The sequence below is a fragment of the Scardinius erythrophthalmus genome, assembly GCF_964197995.2.
Source record: "Scardinius erythrophthalmus genome assembly, chromosome: 10".
NCBI classification, from domain to species: Eukaryota; Metazoa; Chordata; class Actinopteri; order Cypriniformes; family Leuciscidae; genus Scardinius; species Scardinius erythrophthalmus.
The window spans coordinates 31,034,042-31,056,176 of record NC_138230.1 but is presented as its reverse complement, the minus strand read 5'-3'; the positions used below and the strand labels follow the sequence as shown (position 1 = coordinate 31,056,176).

Below are 22,135 nucleotides of genomic sequence, written 5' to 3'. Positions count from 1 at the left end.
AACAAATGTTTGGTAACGTAAATATACTTATATTTGAAAGCATATTGCGCCGTTAACGATCCGACTCCCTTAACGTCCGAAATTTTGAATTTTTTGAACAAGATAGCAAAGCTGTGCGCATAGGATTGTGGGTGATTTGAGAGCGTGAAGAGCGCGAAGGCTACACGCATCCTTTCCTGTATATGGGATATTTTTCGAACGGAGGACTCAGTCCTTGGTGGAAATTCCGAGGATCCTCGACATTGGAACAGTCCTTCGACGGATGTCGATGACGTAGCATCCTCGAAATTCTGGCTTCCGAGGATCCTTCCTTGACATTGAGAAACGGCTACTGTAGTGCGCTTCTTTTCTGTGTTTACTTTTTGCCGCATTACTAACTGGAGCAAAGTAAAATTCCGCAGCTGCTGAGAAACTAGTTCCTTTGGGATCATTGAGATGAAAGGTAAGTTTGATTTCTAACATTATTCTCTCAACGTACATTTGCATCGATAGTCTAGTGTTATAATTGATTTGCGTTTGGTGCACTGTAGAGTGGGTAAAACGGTTTTTAATGGCTGGCTAACATCTACCCTTGACTCGCGCTAGCCTAGCATCGGCTAACTATCCAAATATAAGGACTGGATAATTTTTTTTAAAAAATGTCTCCACTGATGAATAACAACCAGGCTGACTTAAAAATGAGGTCCGATGTCAAAAATCACGAACCACCCCTTTAAAAGAAAACAAACTTAAAACAACTATTACACTTTAATAGAACTGTAAAAATCCCCTGTTCTTGGGTAAAATAAACATTTATCAACACAAGTACTTACATGTCCTTGTTTGTATCACACACATCTCCCACCAAATCGTTATCCATATCTGACTGCAAAAAAAGCAAAATATGAGAATAAATCATTGCATTCATATTTAAAAAGCAGGGTGGCCATAGTCCCTGCTCCATTGCCTTCAGTGGATTAAGTGCCACTATTTGTTCACAAAATCTAACCAATTTAATTTTATTTATTATTTATATGCCTCTTTAATAATTATGGAAGAAATGTTGATACGTTCAACTAATGTCATTGAAGCGCTCACCTCTTGTAAATTAACAGAAGTTAACCCAAACATAAGCTACTGTTTCTATAGTTATCAACAGTTCTGAACTAGTGATGGGTTGATCATGTTCATTTTTAATCTATTTTTAGGAATATGATACAAGTTTGCTTAAAGGGTTAGGTCACCCAAAAATGAAAATTATGGCATTAATGACTCACCCTCATGTCGTTCCAAGCCCGTAAGACCTCCGTTCATCTTCGGAACACAGTTTAAGATATTTTAGATTTAGTCCGAGAGCTTTCTGTTCCTCCATTGAAAGTCAATGGACGGCATACTGTCCATGTCCAGAAAGGCAGTACAGACATCATCAAAGTAGTCCATGTGACATCAGTGGCTCAATCTTAAGTTTATCAAGCGAAGAGAATACTTTATGTGCGCAAAAAGTAAACAAAAATAACGACTTTATTCCACTATTCATTTCCTTCTCTCTGAAGTTCACGTAGTGTTTTTTGCGTAGCGCGTCTGTGTTGTACATCACACACATCACACATGACCAGCGTCGGCCAATAGTGATCCTATGTGTGACGTAGAACATAGACGCGCTGCGCCAAAACACTACGTGAAATAGCTCGAGGCCCAGAGAGAAGGAAATGAATTGAAAATTTTAAATTTTTGGGTGAACTAACCCTTTAAGTAGTCATGTTGTGGAATTTGGCTATTGAAAATGCAACATTTTAATTTGACTGTTCAAATGAGCAGAGTTAAATTAAATCAATGGGTGAGCAATGAGCAGTAAACAATTTATGCAAAATATTTTGTCAGGCAACCTAAAAACCCTGGGGTGCCTCAAGGTTCAGTGTTTGGACCTCTACTCTTCTCGATATACACAACCTCACTGGGCACTAACTTAAAAGCACACTACTTCTATGATTCTACACAAATGATAGACAGTTTTACATCATTCCGGCCTAATGTCCCCACTATCTCAGCTGTAGCTCTGCCTCCATTTTTTAGACATCTCAACCTGAGATGAAGAACCTTCAGCTTCATCTCTGGATGGTGCCCCCTCTTCCCTTCCTTTTACCATTATATTGATCCCTTTGTCAAACCTGCAAAGGATCGTTGACCTCAGGACAGCTGTCACACGCGTCACCCACACCATCTCCGTCTCTGTCTGTCTGCATGGGATTGGGTATTTTAGGACAGTTATCCAAAACGTTAGGGATGCCTGCACAGAGAATACAGTGGCAGGAGTAGATGATGTACAATGCTGTAAAACTACAGAACAGTTAAAAGTGAGTAGGCCAGTACCATCTCCATCAATATCATTGTCACAGATATCTCCTTTGCCATTGCCATCCGTATCAAGCTGATCTCCATTGGGAACGTTAGGACAGTTGTCGCAAGCATCGCCATACGAATCTGTGTCAGAGTTCTGCTGGTCCTTATTGGGCACTAGACGACAGTTGTCCTAGAAACATGCAATTAGAATAGCTACTGCTTAGGATCTGTCCTACAGACAATTGGTTTCAAAATAATAAATAAATAAATAAATAAATAAATCAGGACATCAGCCAATATGAAACCGGTGTGGTATCTAATTATTGCTCAATATTTCAACAATCCTTAGCCACTTGATCAGAAACCTCAACATTTTTGATTCCATCTCCATCTGCATCCTCATCACATTGATCACCAATCCCATCTCCATCTGTATCTTCTTGTCCAGAGTTTGGGGTATTCGCACAGTTATCCTGCACAGGGATATTCAAATTATTAATACTCATATTATACCAAAAAGCATGATTAAAAAATCACAACAGTGATGTTAAGCAGAAATCTGTTCACAGGATAGTAAACAATGAATAGGACAGAATGTGGCAAATTCAATACAGTTTCGGCTAATTTAACCAGGTGATATTTGGACTGGTGTTGCGATGCAATAAGCATGTTAAATTAAGTAATACTCTGATGGCAAATGTAATTTTGTTTAAACAAGATTTTGTACACTTTGTATCAATCGATGGTAGTTATTCATCAATTGATAAAGAAGAGTGCTATAACCAGTGTTTCTCAGTATTTTAGACATTATGATCTGGCCAGTGCAATTCGGCATGGATATTTTATTCAGCACAAGTATTTGTCTTCTGATTATTAATTTCTTTAGTGAATTGGGTGATTAAACAAGGCAGATGAGCAATTTAAAGAACTATCAGTGGGTGCAATTTATTCTTTGTGAATGAGTATGTACCGCTCTGCAGTGTTGGTCATTGTCAATGCATGGAAGTGGTTCATCAGGGTAACCATCAATGTCTGAGTCTGGACCACAAATGTTCCCATTACCTGCCCAGCCAACGTTACACTGCAGGACACAAAATGAAGAGAAGGATCAGCCATTTGGACAATTCTGTCTTTTTGAGTTAAAAGAAGCAAAGAAGTAATCCAAAACATTAAAGAATTTGTCATCTCACTTAAGAGCAGCATGTGCTTCAATTACAAATGAAGATTTTATATTCAGGATTTCCAGGTAGAAAAATTAATTTCTAGATTCTCACCAAGCATGAAATGTCATTATTGCGGCCCATCGCACAGTGTGCATTTACATCACAGGGGTTATAGCCCAGAGTTTCACACGTCCTCCTTGCAAAACAGCCAGCAGTCTGATTACCCACAAATCCTGCTTTACACTGGCCACACTTGAACGATCCCTATGAAAAGAGAGAAATCAGTTTGATAGTGCTACGTTTATGTTTCACCAATTATGGCTACTCTGTTTGACTTGCGAATTCTGGTGTTAACTTATTTAAAGTGCAAATTTTGAGAGTTTACTCACCGCTGTATTTATACAGACTGAGTTGGGCACACAGGCACTTGAGTGCACAGCACACTCATCAATATCAACACATTCCTGAAAAATTTTTACAATATTCTCACAGTAAAAGCCTGTTCACACCAAGAACATTAAACAGTAAAGCTAATCGCAGACATAATGTCTGTTCAGTAAAATAAAAAATACTGGGGTCTGAATAGGCCATATCTTTACATTTTGTTATCCTCACTATTTTTGGTTGTAGTTGGATTTTTGGCACATTTTTACCTGCTTGTGGCTCTTGGCAAACTCCAAACCAACCCCCCTGAGTGTTGTACCGGTGAATCCTATGGGACAGGGCTCACAGGTGAAGCCTTTAGCTGTGTTCACACACAACTCTGCAGAAAAACAGGGCTGAGCAGTACACTATAACAAAGGGAGATATTGAGAGAAAAAAGAAAAGTATGGCGAAAAACTAATTGTTAAAACTGTAACTTCCATTTTCTGCTGCAGAACAAATTAAATATCTCAATATGCTATGTATTTACCAAGATGTCCTGAGTGTGGCTATGGGGTTACTAGCTGCTTGCTTACTGGGCATATGTATATATATATATATTTTTTTTTTTTTTTTTTTTCTCACAAGGGTATCTAGAGATCAGAACACTGTAGAAACCTGGGGGTTGGTCAATTTGAGTTTGCTCAGTAAGCAAGCAGCTAGCAACTACAGTTTATATAAATAAATAAATAAATAAATAAATAAATAAATAAATAAATAAATAAATAAATAAATATATATATATATATATATATATATATATATATATATATATATATACAAAATATATATATATATATATATATATATATATATATATATACAATATATATATATATATATATATATATATATATATATATATATATATATATATATATATATATATATATATATATATATACAGTGCAATGCATAAGTGAATACACCCATGCTAAAGTTGACTAAAAAGAGGAATAAAAAATCATCTTTTGGAAATTGAACTTAATGCCTTAATTTAAAAAATGAGGAAAAATCCAACCTTTAAGGACACCAATTTTCTTTGTGAATGAATAATATATCGTAAATAAATAAATGTTCTTCCTTAAAATACATGGTGCATAAGTGAGTACACCCCTAAGTTAAATTCCCATAGAGGCAGGCAGATTTTTATTTTTAAGTTTTTTTTTTTTTTTAGGATACTATGCATCCTGATAAAGTTCCCTTGGCCTTTGGAATTAAAATAGCCCCACATCATCACATAGCCTTCACCATACCTAGAGATTGGCATGGTTTTATTTCAGTTAGCTTAATAGCTGGTTTGATTTGCATTGAGAGATGATCTTATGGAAAATACTCCATGCCAATCTCTAGGTATGGTGAAGGCTATGTGATGATGTGGGGCTATTTTAATTCCAAAGGCCAAGGGAACTTTATCAGGATGCATATTATCCTGGATCCATGAAGTAACTGGCCTTTAAAAATAAAAATCTGCCTGCCTCTATGGGAATTTAACATAGGGGTGTCCAAACTTATGCACCCTGTATTTTAAGGAAGAACATTTATTTATTTATGATACATTATTCATTCACAAAGAAAATTGGTGTCCTTAAAGGTTGGATTTTTCCTAATTTTTTAAATTAAGGCATTAAGTTCAATTTCCAAAAGATGATTTTTTATTCCACTTTTTAGTCAACTTTAGCATGGGTGTCTAAACTTATGCATAGCACTGTATATATATATATATATATATATATATATATATATATATATATATATATATATATATAAACTGTACTTATAGAATATATTACATCAATGATATAAAAGTCCACTTAAGAGTAAAGAGTGTACATTTTTGTTTCTTAAAGTACTTATGTACACTTTTAAAAAGTACAATTCTTAATGTCAAATTACGTTTTACTTTAAAGTACATTTTAAAACATTTTAATCATATTTTGCTGTGCTTTAAAGAAATACATATATTTTGATGTGTTGAGTAACATTCTAATTTGATTGATTCTACTTTTAACTGTAGTCTGTAATTTAATATTACAATATTATGTTAAGTCATGTTTAGTTTCATGGTGTTTTGGTTTAGTTTTCCCTGTTCTTGGTCATTGTTAGTTTCTGTGGTTGTCAATTAAGTTACACACCTGTTCCCTGTTCTGTTGATTATCCTCCCTTGTGTATTTAAGCCCTCAGTTCTCCCTGTTTTTTGCTCGGTGTCGTCGTTGTTTTAAAATGAGCGAACTAAGGAACGACTGCGCAAAGATGGTCCTCAAGGGACATTTTTGCCAAATTTGTGGAGTGGGAGCTGGCTAATAACAATTCGCTGTTGACTGTCTGCCTCACGGGTGAGCCAGAGTTGACGCCTGAGCCCAACTTCATCCCGGAGTCTGATCAGTTGCGTGAGCAAGCAACACCGTCCGTCCCAGTGGGTGTCCTCGTGGAGTACGAGTGCATGGATTGAAACCCTGACCATACTCCAGATACTGAGGGTGAGATGTGTCTGGCCTCTGTAAATGTTTGTGAGGAAAGTGGTTATTCCCCAAAGCCTCCAACTCCGCCTTGGCACGTGGATCCCCTGGTTCCGCCTTAGGCTGCCAAGCCCGTCACTCCACTTCGGCCCGTTGACCAGTCGGCTCCACCTTGGTTCCTCACCCCCTCGGCTCCACCTGGGACCATCGTCGTCACGGCTTCACCAGGCTCCCTCGTCACTCCGGTTCCGCCTTGGTCAGTCATCACTGCCTACACCACAGGACTTCCGGGCTTTTGGCTGCACCTTGTCCCTCCACCCCTTCAGCTCTGTCCGGCTCCTCCTTACCTTCAGCTCCACCTTGGGCCTCAGTCCCACCGGCTCTGCCTCAATCCTCTGACACCCTGGCTCCTTCTGCCCGCTCGTCACCACGGTTCCACCTTGGCCTCCACTACCTATGGTGTCACTCAGTCTCTGTGTCTCCTCCTTTGCCTGGGTCTCCAGCTATCCTGGCTCCACCGGTGGGTCCACCTCCTAGTGTCCGTCTGTCTCCAGCTTTTCGACCACCTCCAGAGCCGCCACCCTTCCTCATATGCACAATGATGCACCTTATGGAGGTGGGTGTTTTGTCAGAGTTATGTTTAGTAATGTTTAGTTTCATGGTGTTTTTATTTTGTTTTCGCTTTTCCCGTTTTGCCTGTGTTCCTGGTCATTGTTAGTTTCCATGGTTGTTAATTAAGTTACACACCTGTTCCCTGTTTTGTTGATTATCCTCCCTTGTGTATATTATTTCTGTAATAAGTACTAATAAGTAATAAGTGACTTTCAAAGTATATGACTCTGGTATTTTTGGAGCAATATGAAAAATACTTGATGCCTTAGCAAACACTAATAATAAACTATGCGATATTAGCAGGAACCTCATCAATGTCCTGGCAGTGTGTTCCGTTGCCTGTCATGCCCTCTGGGCAGGGGCCACATTGATATCCTGGGTACGCCAAACTCTCCATGCAGCTTACGCCGTTATAGCAGGGGTTAGGATGACACCGTGATTGAGGCTCATGGAATCCTGATAAACAGAGAGAGAGCAACATACAGGTTACCTCTCTCCACCTAATTTTTCATGAAAGAAAGGGCACGGCCATTTGTAAATTTCATAAATTGTAAATTTCTTCATGTGTCTTGGCTTCTGGTGTCATCCGCTTCCAGTTATTATTAGCTGTACAAAACAGCTTTTTATGCTGCTTGATATTGCAAACTGGTTATTTCTTACCACATTATTTTAATGTATTGTCAAAATTATAAACCCACTGGTTTGTAGCGCAAATAGTTTTACCATTTCCTGCACTTTGATATTATTTTCGTTATTTCCCTATAACGGCTAAGGAATTGGAAGCCTCACATATTCACAGAAAACAGCTTACTTCCGTGTTGAAAAATAAGGTGAATACCATGACAATCTTCAGACATTATCAGATCCATTATCCAGATCCATTATCCTTCCACTACTTACCACACACTTGACATTCAAGGATGGTGTTTCGTATGAGAGACATCTCTTTAGTCTAAAAACACAGAAAAGCAGAGAGAATTTGATTTGATTAAAATCCCATACCCCAATTAAAAACAGAAATGTGTATAATACCTGTTCTCTGATATCCTCTCTCAGCTCTCCCATGATCTGGTTAAAGATTATCAGCTGTCCAATCAGAGCTTTGGTTTGATCACCTGGCCATATGAGAGGGTATTTTTATTATCACAGAAAAGCATTACAGGCATGGAGATAATTCAATTGTGATAGTACATTCACATGATTTGATAATATTTGATATTTACCAAGGATGGCGTTGATGTCACTGGCTACTGTAAAGAAACAGTATCAACATTTTATATATGAAAAACAAATCTTGTTCTAAAACAAAATAATATACAGACAAATATTTTTGAAGTCTGTAATTTTTTTATGTTGTTTTTTTTTATTTAAAAATCTTTAATTAAAAAATGTGTGTGATGTTATTTTTAATGATTTTTAAAAATTGTAATGCATATATCTCATGCTCACAAAATTACAGTACAAAGAGTACTGTGAAATTGTCTTACAATTTATACTTTTCTATTTGAATATATTTTAAAATGTATTTTATTCCTGTGATGTCAAAGCTGAATTTTCAGCTTAATATTATCAATTTTAAAAACAGTTGTGCTGCCTAATATTTTTGTGGAAATTGTTTACATTTTTTTCAGGATTCTTTGATGAATTGAATGTTTATAAGGACACCGTTTATTTTAATTTGAAATTCATTCAGTTAAAATCATAAAATTATAAATGCCAGGTGTCAGATAATGACAGTTCTACAGCGATAAGTCTATGGAAGCCATGGAATAAAAAAAATAAAAAGGTAATTTTGAGTTTATATCTCACAATTATGAGAAGAATGAGTGAATACATTAATGTTTTTGACATGACTGTGATATGAAGCAGGTTGCGATTGCTAATGAGAGAAAGATATCAGCGCTACACGCGAGTCCCGCGGATATAAAGGAATAAGGACATTACATTCTATCGAAATACACGCAAGTGCAGAATTACTACTCACACAGGTCAGTTTATTAGATGAATGAAGCTTGTGAGGTAACGCAGTGCTGTTTCACTTGGTCTACACTATCACACTAAACTGCATTTGAGTATGTTGACAGTTATAATGTTATTCTGTGTGTTAGTTTGTTGGCTGTATGAGACTAGCAGTAAGCTAGATCAACATTAGAATAACATACTGATCATATTCTCTAACATTTCATCATGTTGAGCTATATAACATTGATTAGTTTTATGTACATTTGCTCACCTGTCTAATAAAGTACATGCAAGAGCGGCGTCTCTGTCAAGTCGAAGTTAGTCGCGGACGTGGAGCTCTTGGCATTCCGAAAACGCCACGCTGATATTGATCCTTGTTTTAGTTCCCTTTTGTCTCAAAGTCTCCTTGCCATGGTCCATAATGTTTGAATGGAACAACAACAGTGTGAGCGTGCCGCTAGACGTAACGCAGTTGTCCATGTCTGTCGCCATGGTTACTATGGCAGTACAAGCGGAAACCATGGGATAACGCGGATATTACGTCATTGACAGGCGACAATGACCAGGGACGAGCCATTATTTAAAATAGGAATTTCTCTGAAATTAAAATTCTTTGGGAACTTTTGGGATATTGTAAGTACACAACTGCAGGAAATATATCACACTGTGCGAGTGATTTTTGGATATTTTATTACAAAAATCTTACATATTGTACCTTTAACTGTAGGCCCAATACATTGTGTCCCATTTGAACTACATTGTGAAAATTAAGTAAACTTATTCATGCTTTAATAGTAGACTAATCATTTCACCAGTCCAGTCTGTGGCTTGTAACATAAATGTCTTTGTATAGTTTTAAAGGGCGTATTTGATGACGGAATTCTATACATCTATACATATGACATCCTAAGGCACTATAAATATAAAAAAAAATTTGTCAGTTATCTCCAATTGTTACCAATGTTTTTCTGCCACCATAATGCGCATGCAGGTGCAAGTGACGTAATTGTTACGTCTGCTCCCAAAGGGTCTATCTATAATGGGCATCATTTCTGCATTGCCACAAGAGGGCAGTATGATGACATGATAATGGAATACTATACCGCCTATGGTATACTATGCAGTATGTACTATCCTACCTAATATTTAAAAACAATTGTCTGAAAAAACATTATAGTATGTATTAATAAAGGTCTGACAAAAAGTAGCATGCTTTAGTGCTGTCACATTAATTGAGTGCACTGTTGGACATTGAGTGCCCAGTGTGCTCTGCTGTAAATTGTGTATTTTTTAAGATGTCTTGTAAGTTACCACATAGTCAAGTTTCTCTGATGCTGTAAGAAGTCATTACCTGCATTGTTAATAGCTGAATCTCCTTGAAATGGACAGTCAATGAGAAGACCAGCTGTAGCCAGAGAGCCTCCGAGAGCCAGTTTGACAGACTCTACTGAGCCCTAAAATGTATACAGCACATATATATATATGAAACATACTCATTACTGGCATATTTACACATGTATTCTTCTTATCTCTCTTCTTCCAGACTTCATAATTTAACACACTGATCTTCATCCTGTGCACACAGGAAAATGTATAAAATATCTGTCAGAGCAGTATTTAAGTCACTTGAAAAGTACAAACCACACAATTTGAAATATCATTTATGAGCTGTGCATTATGTGTGCTCGTGTAAAGGATAAAATCATCAAAAAAACAAAATTCTGTCATCATTTACTTCAAACTTACTTTCATTCATCTTACTTTCATGTAATTCATGAAAGTATTGGGAGGTTTAACCCAAGTTTTATACATGTATGTATAAGAGCCTAAAATAAATCTGTTCATCATATAAAGTGATTGTGTCTCTCTTCAGAGGACAATTCATATGGATTATCTTTACAATGCCACATGTTGAAGCATCCGAGTTTTGGTTGCATGGATTTGAAGGGACAGAAATCTCTCAGGTTTTATTAAAAATATCTTCATTTGCGTTTTCGAAAATGAAAAAAGTTTTATGGGTTTGGTACTTTGGTACAACATACATTTGAGTAAATGACAAAAAAAATATTTTTTCCTTCAAGTTTTCTGAACAGTTACTTTGATGTGAATTAATTGTTGACCTAAATGAATCACCTGTATCCTGGCATAAGACTTCTGTCCAGTGCGAACATCCACAGATTCTGCCTCTGATGGAAGCCCGACAAAGGAAGGGAGACCCTGAGCAGAGTCGACCAATCGGCAGTTTACATAAAGCTCTAGGTTTATGTGACTCCGTCTAAGTCCACCCATTCTGAGAATAAGTGATTGGGTGCGTCCCTCAGCGAGGACAGGATTTTGTAAATTGACAGCATGAGCTTTTCCATCAGAGCGCAAGTATCGCACCAGTACTGAGGAGAGAAAGGAGAATTGATCTTTCCAATGACAGGAATCATAAACAAAGACTTATTTTAAACTATTGAGAACCTTTTGAAACACAAATGACATTTGGGGGAATGTTTGCAAAGGTATTTGGAAAAAGCACTTACTTTTGTTGATCTTGCCTACAGCAGCAATCTCCAGGTACTTCTTGTTGTCCTCCTTATCATAGAGGCCGAACAAAACGCCGCCGAGTTTGGGTGGCAGCATGAAGGTGGAGGTGATGTACAGATCTCCCACTGTCTGCAGAGATCCAGACAGATTCTCTATAGCTGCGGCTGTCTGACGTGGATCACGGAGCTCCAAAATATTTATCACTGAGAGAGAGACAGATTTTAAGAGATTTGTTTGCTTCAGGCAGGTATTATGCAGATCATTTTGCTGAATATACACTATATTTTTATTTAACCTGTTGTATTCATTTTTTAAAGAGGACATGTTATGCCCCTTTTCAGTCTTGATTTTGGTTTTGGGGTCTACTAGACTAGGTTTTAATGCTTGAATGTTCAAAAGACACATTATTTGTCACATATTTTGACATTGTTGCAGCACACTCTCTGCCCAGTCCATCAGTAACGCTCTGTTTAGTTTCTGCCTCTATGAAGCCCCTCCTTCCAAAAAGCACAAAGGGTTCTTATTGGTCAGCTGGACCAGTGTGCTGTGATTGGTCATAGTGTGTTTGGAAATGTCACGCTCACGCCCCTTACCAAAACCACGACTTTCAACACCCAAGTGTGCCACACACTACCTGAAAAGTGAAGCCAAAGCATTTCGATCGCCCCCTGGTGGCTGCATGCAGTATAGGTCATAAACCCCTCTCCATGTAATTGAATGGGACAAGAGTCAAACTAAAAAATCCAATTACACGTCAATTATTTATTTTTTCACAAAAATGGTTTCTGTCATTTTAGGTAGTTCTTATCACACAGACGTATGTTCAGGTGTTCGTTTTAGCAATAAGTTTGTATTCAGCTAATGGGGTGTAACGTCATGATTGACAGAAGTGTCTGCGGGAGTATAGGCAGGACCTTGATACCACAACTCCACCTCAGGATCACTACTGAAAAGACTCAATAACTGAATGACGTAATTGGCAACAACCGTTTCTGGGATATTTTGGCTTCATTTCCCTATACAGTGGAAGGAAGCGGAGATGCGCTGTCCATCTTTTTTTTCAACATAGGGCCCTGTTCCAAATGGAACCCTAAGCCCTCGCGATCTTCCTCCGAGTCCACACTTTCGTGATGTAATGCTGCTTTGACCGACAGGTAGAAGTCTTCTGCGGAGCTCGCAGGCTTGTGGGCTCGGTAAAAGTGCGCATCGAAGGCGCATAACAACCAAAAAGAGCCCCCTTCTGAAACCTAAAATGACAAGTGGGACACCCTATGGTCTTGTCAAAGTCCCTTTCAAGGAAAGCCTGTTCACTCGGCAGCCATATTTGCAACGCCTCATGGCAGCGAGGCATCCAAGACCAAGTCCTATCTATTTGAGAGGGGGGATCCTGAAGTCTCAAAAACTACTTGCAACAAAATCTTTCATGAACTGTCCCATAAATGTTGTTTCTTATTACTCAAATAGTGTTTAAAAAAAGCTCATTTTTCAGGCTAGACCAGAATGCATGTGCATTCCTAAGCGCGAGTCTCAGGTTTCTATGGGAACCGGCCCTCCCTCTACGCTTCCGGCTCATGGGACCTTATTTCAGAAAAAAATATGTATGGTAGTCAATGGCGAGAGACAACTTATCTTTTTATTTCATCTGAACTGTGCCCTGAATTACACATATGATGTTTGTCAATTTAAAAGATAATTATGAAAGTCAAGAAAGATGCAGTTTGTCATAAAACAGAAGAGTAACATTTAGTTATGTGAAAGTCGCTCAATGAACTACATCTCTCGCCTAACACTACATACGTCACCAACATGCATCGTATATGTGCAGTCTACAAAACACTCAGGCATGACGGCGTAACGTTACGATTATAACGTAAGACTATAGAAAAAATGACAGACGTTAGCGTCAGTAAAGTTAGCTTCATTCATTGAGAGAAAAGGTACTGTATGACGTCACATGTGCGCCTTTTGGGTTTATAGTCTTTGTAATTACGTATTTTCACAGTCTTATACCTCAACAGTTTTACATCAAACTGTGACTTTCTTGACTTTAAAATGCATCTTTTAAATTGACAAACATCATATATGTAATTCAGGGCACAATTCAAATGAGATCAAAATATTTGTTGTCTCTCGCCATTGACTTCCATACAATATTTTTCCGAAATAAGGTCCCATGGTGGTCCACCGGAAGGGGAGGGACTTAGGCTCTCTATGGCAGCTGCAGTGACGCAATGACTTTACCAATCAGCAATTGGCTCTTTTACTTATATTATTACGCCATATTGCGCGTTGCAGTTTCACCAAGTCATAAGTATTAGGAGTGAACTGGTTTCCTATATCGATAGTCTTTGGTCTTGTGAACTTAACGGAAACGTGCACACTGCAGAAATCGTAAGTTCAAAAGACTGCAAGTGCACATGAAGTGAGCCATTTGGGACAGGGCCACACTACTAACGCAAATCAATCAGGCCTTGTCCATTTTTTTTTTTTTTTTTTTTTTTGCGTATGCCTAGGAATTATTTAGATGAGGAATATTGTGACGTGGATATTCACGGAAGAAAACTCAAGACTATAATCGAGGCATTTCAGGGTGTTCAGAAACAGTGCTCACTACTACAGAGTATAACTCCCTTTGGAGTGGACTTTGTAACTTTGCAGTCCTTTTTCATGTTCAGACAGCAACAATACAGATTAAAGTAAGTTGAAAACGTAAAATAAGTTTGAATAAATCTGTCATGAAAACAGACACCTTTTAAATACCTTTTAATCCATCAAGAATCAATTTTCCCAACCATGTTTTTCTCTTATCCTGAATCACTACTGAACTTCTATAATAAGTGTTTATATTCAGACTATTTTAGACTGGTACGGGTCGTACCACTGCAGATAGCACCCATTACACGCTTACAGTCAAGTGTAAATATTGAATGAAAACCTGTGCACACAAGTAAGCACTTGTATGAGATTGAGTATAATTGGCCAAGTAAGTGGTGTCTGACCAATATGTAAAATGACCAGCCAAATGCTTTTGGTCAGTCATTATGGGTGCAGGTGCACCAATACATTTAGGCGCAGGTAAGCCTGAAATGCCTGAGACCAAAATAATAGACTGGCATGCAGCAAATTATTGATCCATTCAAATAATGATGGAACTCCATAGGCTGTACAGACAACACAGAAGAGTTTGGAAAATACAGTTGCAATTGAAATTATTCAACTCCCATTGCAAATCAGGTTCATTGTCAAAATGTACAGACTTTCAGCTGTTCACACTGCAACGGTCACAATATGACCACACTCTGCACTCATGGATTAAAAAACATAATTCAACAAATAAACAACACTTTTTTAATAGCCTACTTAAAGTGTTTATTACAAATAAATCGTTAAATGTTAGAAATTAATAAATGTAAATAAATGAACAAACCTGTGAAAACCAATTACTGGTTGTTCAACTGAGTTGATTTTGTTAATAATTACATTTTCCATTTAAAATAAATGTATTTAGCAGACACTTTTATTCAAAGCAGAATGTGCTTTAATGCAGAACATTGCAGAAATAAACTAGAGCTTTTAAACAATATGCCACAAAGACAAAGAAGGCCCGTGAAAATCAATTATAAGGGGCAAAAGGTTATTGCCCCTCAATAGAAATGTATTTTATTTCTAGAGTCAGATTTTGTTTGTACTGGTTAACAGCTTCCACTTATTTGCATGATATTACCTCATTGTTTGGGGACATTGTCTGACCACTATAGGACTGGGTCACTAGGGGGAAGCATTAAGTGAGCCAATAAAGAACAGTTTTAAATGAGGAATTAACGGTTTAACAACCCTTCATGAATGTGAAGTTTTATAGCACTGAACGTGCACCATCACTTGTTATTTTCATATTGAACATAGTGGGGGATAAATAATCAGTATCCAAGTCCAATGGAAGAAAAAGTTTTCCACACAAATTAGTGTTTCTATTACATTTTAAGATGTATAAAAAACCCACCTTTAATTTCCGATGATTCGGAGAAGTGGCCAAACGCAACATACAGGACAAGCAGGTTTGACACAATTTTCCTCAACTCCATCCTCTTAAACAAAGTCCAGCAAATATTGTTTAATAAAACGATTCGAATATATTCCAGTTTACAGTCCTGTTTCCCAAAGACACGAACAGCTCAAAGCGCCCAAGATCTTCAAAACATCACATAAACCCGCTGACCGGAGAGTCGCTGTGACCTGAACGGGCCGGGGTTCAAAGTGTCTGAGCGGGTGCCGGGTGAGTCTGACTCTGCGGGTCCTCTGAGACTCTGCGGCGCTCAACACTTTCTATCCCAAATGAGAAACAGAAGTTGAGCTGTAGGACGGCAGGGGGAGAGATAACGAGCCTTGTCAATCAACTTACAAGTATTTATTGCGGGTCTCTCCCGCTGCGACTTCAGCTTACCGCACTGAGCTCGTCTCAGACTATTGCATTTCATCCCATTTCATCGTGCAAATGAAAATCTATGAAAGTTTTTGTTTCGGTGAACTAAAAATAGATATTTGAGTTTGGGTTCAACAATACATAAAGCATAGACGACAGAGTGCATATTAAAGCTACGGCAACGGTTTGATAATTTTGAGGGCGGAATTCGAAGCTCACTAGTTCGCTTGTCTTAATTTAGAGAGAAAAAAAAACTTTAGTTATGATAAATGACATAAGTGTTTTTTTAATGTTTTTGCCACAAGTGCCTGGCTCTGGCACTGGCAGCCGGAAACTAGCGGAAAGCACTAACTAGTAACTAGGCTACTAGTGTAGTTCACTGTTGCTATGGCTAACGTCCACGAGCGTTTGTTTGGCGCTTTTACCACAAAAAGAAGAAGAGAAAAAAAAACACACACACAACATCTTTGGTTAGCCTACACGTTGATTTTGTATTATAACTTTTTTTTTTAAACAAACAAATATGTAGATATAAGGGCTTAATGCAAACGGTACAAAGGGCCCAGAAAACCGAGCAAAACCACTGCATTTTAAGATCCACAAACCTTTTATCTTAGGGTATGGGCCGGAGGCAAATGTGTCTTGTCACATAAAATGAGAGCATCATTTCATTGTATAACAATACGAAGTCACATCTGAACAAATTATGCTCAGCTAACTTTTTTCATGATGGATGTACTGGTGGTGTCCTATTAGTCACTACAACAAGTCCATCACATTAACTATGATTATGAACATGTTCATAATCAGCAAAGCTTGAAATGTTATCTTTTGTTAAAACACATGCCACGTGCGTTTGCACAACAGTGATGTACTAGAAATGGAAAGGTTGCGTTTTTCATGTGGCAATGCTGTCGGAAAAAAAGAATCCACGCCTATTGACTGAACACATGATGCGCATGACGTCATATTTTTTACGATTTCGTGTTTTTGTAGCAACGATAACGTTTTCAAAAACTTGCACTTTGAAACCTGTTTTCAAATGTTTGCGCTTTCAGTAAAGATATATATATATATTTAATATTTACCATTTAATATTAAATATTTAATATTTTTATATTTACCAAATATATATATATATAAATAAACGCTAAAACAGATAAAAAGTTTGCTTTTTTTTGTTGAAAATAGTGTAGTGTAAACAGCCTCTGAGATTCTATGGATTATAACTTTATGATTGTGTCAAAAATAGTTTCAAACGCAAACCCTATGGCACTCTTTGCAATTGACTGGTTTAACCAAACTGGGATTTGAAACACTCTCACATTACATTTAAAACACAAACACCTCAAATCCCATGGGAAGTAGGAGGCAGAAATTTTCAACTAAATCTTTGACTTGATGCTAAACAGCAGCATAATTGGAACAAGACTACTGAAAGAATTTTGATCAAGATATGTCTGAAGATCATAAAACAAATGATAAAGTTAAACACATGCAAGCTGTGTAAACAACCATCTACATTCTATGTTAATCTCGACCGATGATGACCTAATAATACTTAATGCTGAAAGAATTCAAAAAACAAAAATAAAAAACGCCCTTAAAACTGTCTACTTTGTTGTTATAACCATTAAACGCTGCTTTAAAGTACACTTATGTTGATTTTTTATTATTATTATTTATGGACCAGCATTATACAGAAAATGCATAGCAGCCTGTATTTGTTTTAAACAAAACATTGTGTCATTAAATGTGGAATCCTCTCATGATTACACAGTTGCACAAGTTACTGACAGTAAAATACATTTGTAGGAACTTTGAGAAGGTTTAACCCTGTGAGGTACAGCATAGGTCTGGCCTCAGAGCAACAAAACGGATGAGCCCACTGTGCTTTGGGTTTCCGGTGAGAGATTGGGATGGAGAAGACCAGCTGTATAATGTGGCCACAGACTCCAACTTAACTGCAGTGTTTGGCATGTAATAATAAAGTTCTCGTCAGCAGTTCTCTGGGGAGCTCTAAAATCTGGCTGATTTATAAAGCTTAGCATCTTGAGTGGTCAAAGAGCTCCAAGATGGTTGGTTTAAGATAAGAAGTCTCTGACAAGCTTACTCTGCAATGTGTTGGAAATGTTAATAGTTTGACAGTATGTTTAGTCTGCAGGACAGCATATTAGGTCACTGCACCATATAAATGTAATATTTATAGCGTAAAAAAGTGATGAAGCATTACAATGCAGCTGTTAATGTTAACAACCTTTCTTCTGTATGATGTATGATGTACAGTATACGAGCATACGGATTGCTACGTTGTACAGTTAAAACGGAGCATAGACCGATTTGCTCATATTAATGTGTTTAAAACTCACCAATATGCCGATAACTCCCAAAAAGCAGTTTATTGAATTAACCCGTTGACCCGGTTAACATGCAAACCAATAACCCTGTAATTGAAGTGAACCACGTTTACAAGATTTTATAAAAAAATCAGGTTATTCCCCGGTAAACCTAATCATTAGTTTATCAGACTCTGAGGGCCCTATCATACACCAGATGCAGCGCCAGGCAAGACGCAAGTGTTTTTTGCTAGTTTCAGCCCAACGCAGTTATCATTTTCAAGTCCTGCGCCAAGTTGTTTAAATAGCAAATGCATTTGTGCCCATTTGTGCGCCCATGGGGTTGCTGGTCTGAAAACGAGGTGTGTTCAGGCGCATTGTTGGCGCGTTGCTATTTTGAGGCAACTGAAATAGACTGCGCCATTGACCAAATGAAAGTAATATGTTAGTAATATGCGCCTATTGGCGGGTGCACAACGCACATACACTTTGTCCCTTAGAAGGTCAGTTTGCGCGCTTTAAGTTCACGCATGAGCAGATCTGTTTCCTCCTGTGAGAAACGTTCAGTTTTTCCGCTTGCAAAATCTGCAATGTAAATAGCGAATCCGCCCTGGCACGAGCGCAAATGGCTTTTAAAGGGAATGGGAGATAAGACTCTGATTGGTTTATTGCACGTTACACCCAAAACACACCCATTACTCATTAAGAGAATAGGGACAACCCTTTTAGACCATGCGCACCAACCATTTTTCCTGTCGTTAAACTAGCAAAAGTGGATTCGGACACGCCCTAAGTGCACTTGCGCCATGCACTTTAGACCATGCACTTAGATCGTTAAAATAGGGCCCTGAGTATTCCATTTGTTATGTGAAAATGAATGCTTAATAAATAAGCAGTATTTTGACTACCATTTCTACTTCGGCTGCATGGGATGAGAACCCCTTTTTTTATAATTTCTTGGAAAAAGAAAGAGTCTAGTTTAGTGATGCATTTCCTCCTCCCCTATCATGAAACGCTCGCTCTGTCTGGATGTGCTTAAATCCGCAGTAAGAACACTTTCCAGTTACATATCACATGTTTGCACTTCAATAGGCTGACAGAACCAGGTTAATGTGTTTACATGCCAGGCGAAATCAGGATATGGTGTAAAAATCTAGCTGTGTCGATCGGTTTATAACCTTACTCCGATAAAGGAAAAAGGGTAAAAGACTTTACATGACCACATGCATTGTCGACTTAACATAATCGGGTTAAGATCATACATGTAAACGTGCTTAATATTTCCCAGGTTGAGAGTTTTTTGAAGTGGCATGTTTACGTGAATGCAGACCAGGAGATAAAACTGTGAGATATCTTTTAATGACCTAAAAAACCAGTTAGAATTCCTGCCTGTGTGAGACCTGACAAAATTACAGACCACTGAAGAATCACAAGTATAACAATTATATTAACAATAATTAAAATAAAAGGAAAAGCACCAATATAGGGCTCGCTTGAGGCTACATCAAGTGAGCGATTCTGGCAGAGCACACTCGTGCATGATGTAAAAAGAACTGAGGTAATAGTATGTGCAGCTCTGCTCTCAATGGCTGGTGAGCTAGAATGTGCGCCACTTGTCCCTAGTGGCACCCATCCCACTTTTCCTTTTGCATTTAGTCCTCGTCTTCTTCATCCTCGTCATCGTGGCTAGAGTTGTTCAGCTGTGGCTGCTCACGCTTGATCTTAACAATCCCAGTGAAGATGGCGTAACCCAGCATGGCTCCCACAGCGAACAAAACAGAAAGAATCTGGTTACGGCGCTTGTGGGGCTCATTGTCGAAGTCGCCGCTATGAGGTTGAACATGAATCTTGTGACCTGGTGCCTCTGAAAAGGGGGGGAAGGTAAAGTTTAATTAAGTTAGTTTCAGCAAAAATGTCAAGGGTTATTTGAGTCCTCTTTAACTGAACCAAACTCAGACCCCTTTAAATGGACCAAAAAGTGACCAGAAATAAAAAGTTCTCTGCATTTACACTATCTTATATTAGTGTAATTTTATTTTTTAGAACCTTATTAAAATAAGTTCAAATATTCATTGATTAGTAATAATAATAAAGCATTACATTAAATTAACTTTTTTGGTATTATTATTTATATAATATTCATACTACTACTACTACTAATAATAATAATAATAATACTTAAAATAATAAAATAAAATAATTATTATTTTTTTTATTAATTTAAATGAACCTTTTTAAAATTAAATGATTAAGTTTTAATATCATTATTATTATTATTATTATTATGATTATGAATAATAGTACTTATTAAATTAAGGAAAGGTTTTTCGTAATATTATTCATATAAAATTCATATGACAATTAATAATATTAATAATTATCATCATTATTATTATTATCAGTAGTAGTAGTAGTAGTAGTAGTATTGTTTTTATGAATAATACTTATTAAATTAATATAACATACATAATGTTTATATTAGGCCTACTACTACTAATGATAAAAATGAAAAAGAAAAATTATAAATTTTACTAGTAGTAGTAAAATACTACTAAAATTAAATGATAATTTAATTAATAAGGTTAATTTAAATTAATAATAATAAAATGTATTAATAATCGTCTAAATATTATATAGTAATAATTAAATTATATAATTAATAATACCAAAAACTTTCCTTAATTTAATATTCATATGATTATTATTAATAATAATAATTTGTATTATTATTAACTTAACCTTTTACATTAAATTATTATTGTTGTTGTTGTTAATACTTATTACATTAATATAATGTACATAATATTTGTATTATGCCTACTACTAGTCCTCCTACCACCAATACTACTACTACTACTAATATTATTAATAATGCATTATTAATCATTTAATTTAAACATTAAATTAAATAATAATTTAATATTTTTGGTATTATTATTAGTATTAGCTTCATAATATTTATTAACTACTACTACTAATAAAAATAATGATGCTACTTACTACTACCAAGATCAAAATCTTTAATAAAATATAATACAGCAATATCCACCTCGTGCATCAGAGGGGAAGTAGAGTTCTAGGATGGTGGAGCAGTACTGCTGCAGGTTGTTCAGAGAGTTGAGGTGCTGCTGAAGCTTTCCATTAGGCAGTTTGATCTTCAACAGAGGAGCCAGGTGTGCAAACACATACGCGTCCAGCGACGAGGGACTGGAAGCACATGAAACATCATGGTCACATACGCACGTTCTCACACAAACACATACATACACAAATTATGCAATTACACACAATTGGTGTTGCTTACGAGTCTCCAAAGAAGAATTTTTGTGAGCCCAGTCTCTGCGACAGGAGGGTCATACATTCAAATGCGTCACGATAAAGCTACAGAGCAGAAACACAAACACAAAGATTAAGTTAAAAGATAAAACTGCTGCCAATTTTTTTTGTAAAAAAGGACATGTACATCTGTCTTTGCTCATAACTCAAAATTAAATCACACTCTTTTCCAAAGCCTTCCTCTAAACCCAACAAAGCAGTGATAACATGAAGACATGTTGCCATGGCAATGAGTCATCTGACCCAATTCTTTCTATGTTGTGTAAACATATGACGGAGATCCTGCAGAATGGTCCAGGACTCAGGAGTGTCTTTGAAACAAATGTAGACCACCAAGAGACTGTCAAGAACAAAGCCCACATATAGAAATGCTCATGGTTTGAATGTAGCAGCTTATATTGAGATACGGTAAAAGAATTTCTTCCCCCTGGTTTCACAAACAAGGCTTAAGCATAGTCTCAGACTAAAATGCATGTTTGAGCTGTTAAGCAACTTGCACTGTCATATCTTAAAATATGTCAGTGCCATTCTTTTGTCTTGAGATAGACACCAGTAATGTTTATAAAAGCCACTTAC

At 37.0% G+C, this 22,135-nt stretch overlaps 1 protein-coding gene across 2 annotated transcripts in view; it reads right to left on the bottom strand.

Annotated features, from left to right (window-relative positions):
- thbs3b (thrombospondin 3b) overlaps window positions 1–22,135 on the bottom strand; it is a 41,611-nt gene that overhangs the window by 8,514 nt on the left and 10,962 nt on the right. Inside the window, exons 6-22 of one of the 2 annotated variants that reach the window (XM_081376959.1) lie at window positions 21,528–21,604; window positions 21,273–21,430; window positions 11,464–11,670; window positions 11,072–11,325; window positions 10,290–10,392; window positions 8,200–8,226; window positions 8,009–8,091; window positions 7,877–7,928; window positions 7,284–7,432; window positions 4,136–4,273; window positions 3,872–3,946; window positions 3,594–3,746; window positions 3,290–3,400; window positions 2,685–2,792; window positions 2,350–2,509; window positions 2,148–2,266; window positions 813–865 (exon numbers count right to left, since the gene is read on the bottom strand). In XM_081376959.1, coding sequence (XP_081233085.1) covers window positions 813–865; window positions 2,148–2,266; window positions 2,350–2,509; window positions 2,685–2,792; window positions 3,290–3,400; window positions 3,594–3,746; window positions 3,872–3,946; window positions 4,136–4,273; window positions 7,284–7,432; window positions 7,877–7,928; window positions 8,009–8,091; window positions 8,200–8,226; window positions 10,290–10,392; window positions 11,072–11,325; window positions 11,464–11,670; window positions 21,273–21,430; window positions 21,528–21,604 — 2,027 coding nt within the window. Of the gene's footprint in view, window positions 1–812; window positions 866–2,147; window positions 2,267–2,349; window positions 2,510–2,684; window positions 2,793–3,289; window positions 3,401–3,593; window positions 3,747–3,871; window positions 3,947–4,135; window positions 4,274–7,283; window positions 7,433–7,876; window positions 7,929–8,008; window positions 8,092–8,199; window positions 8,227–10,289; window positions 10,393–11,071; window positions 11,326–11,463; window positions 11,671–15,467; window positions 15,798–21,272; window positions 21,431–21,527; window positions 21,605–22,135 lie in introns of those variants that run through there. The other variant, XM_081376958.1, reaches the window with a different exon arrangement.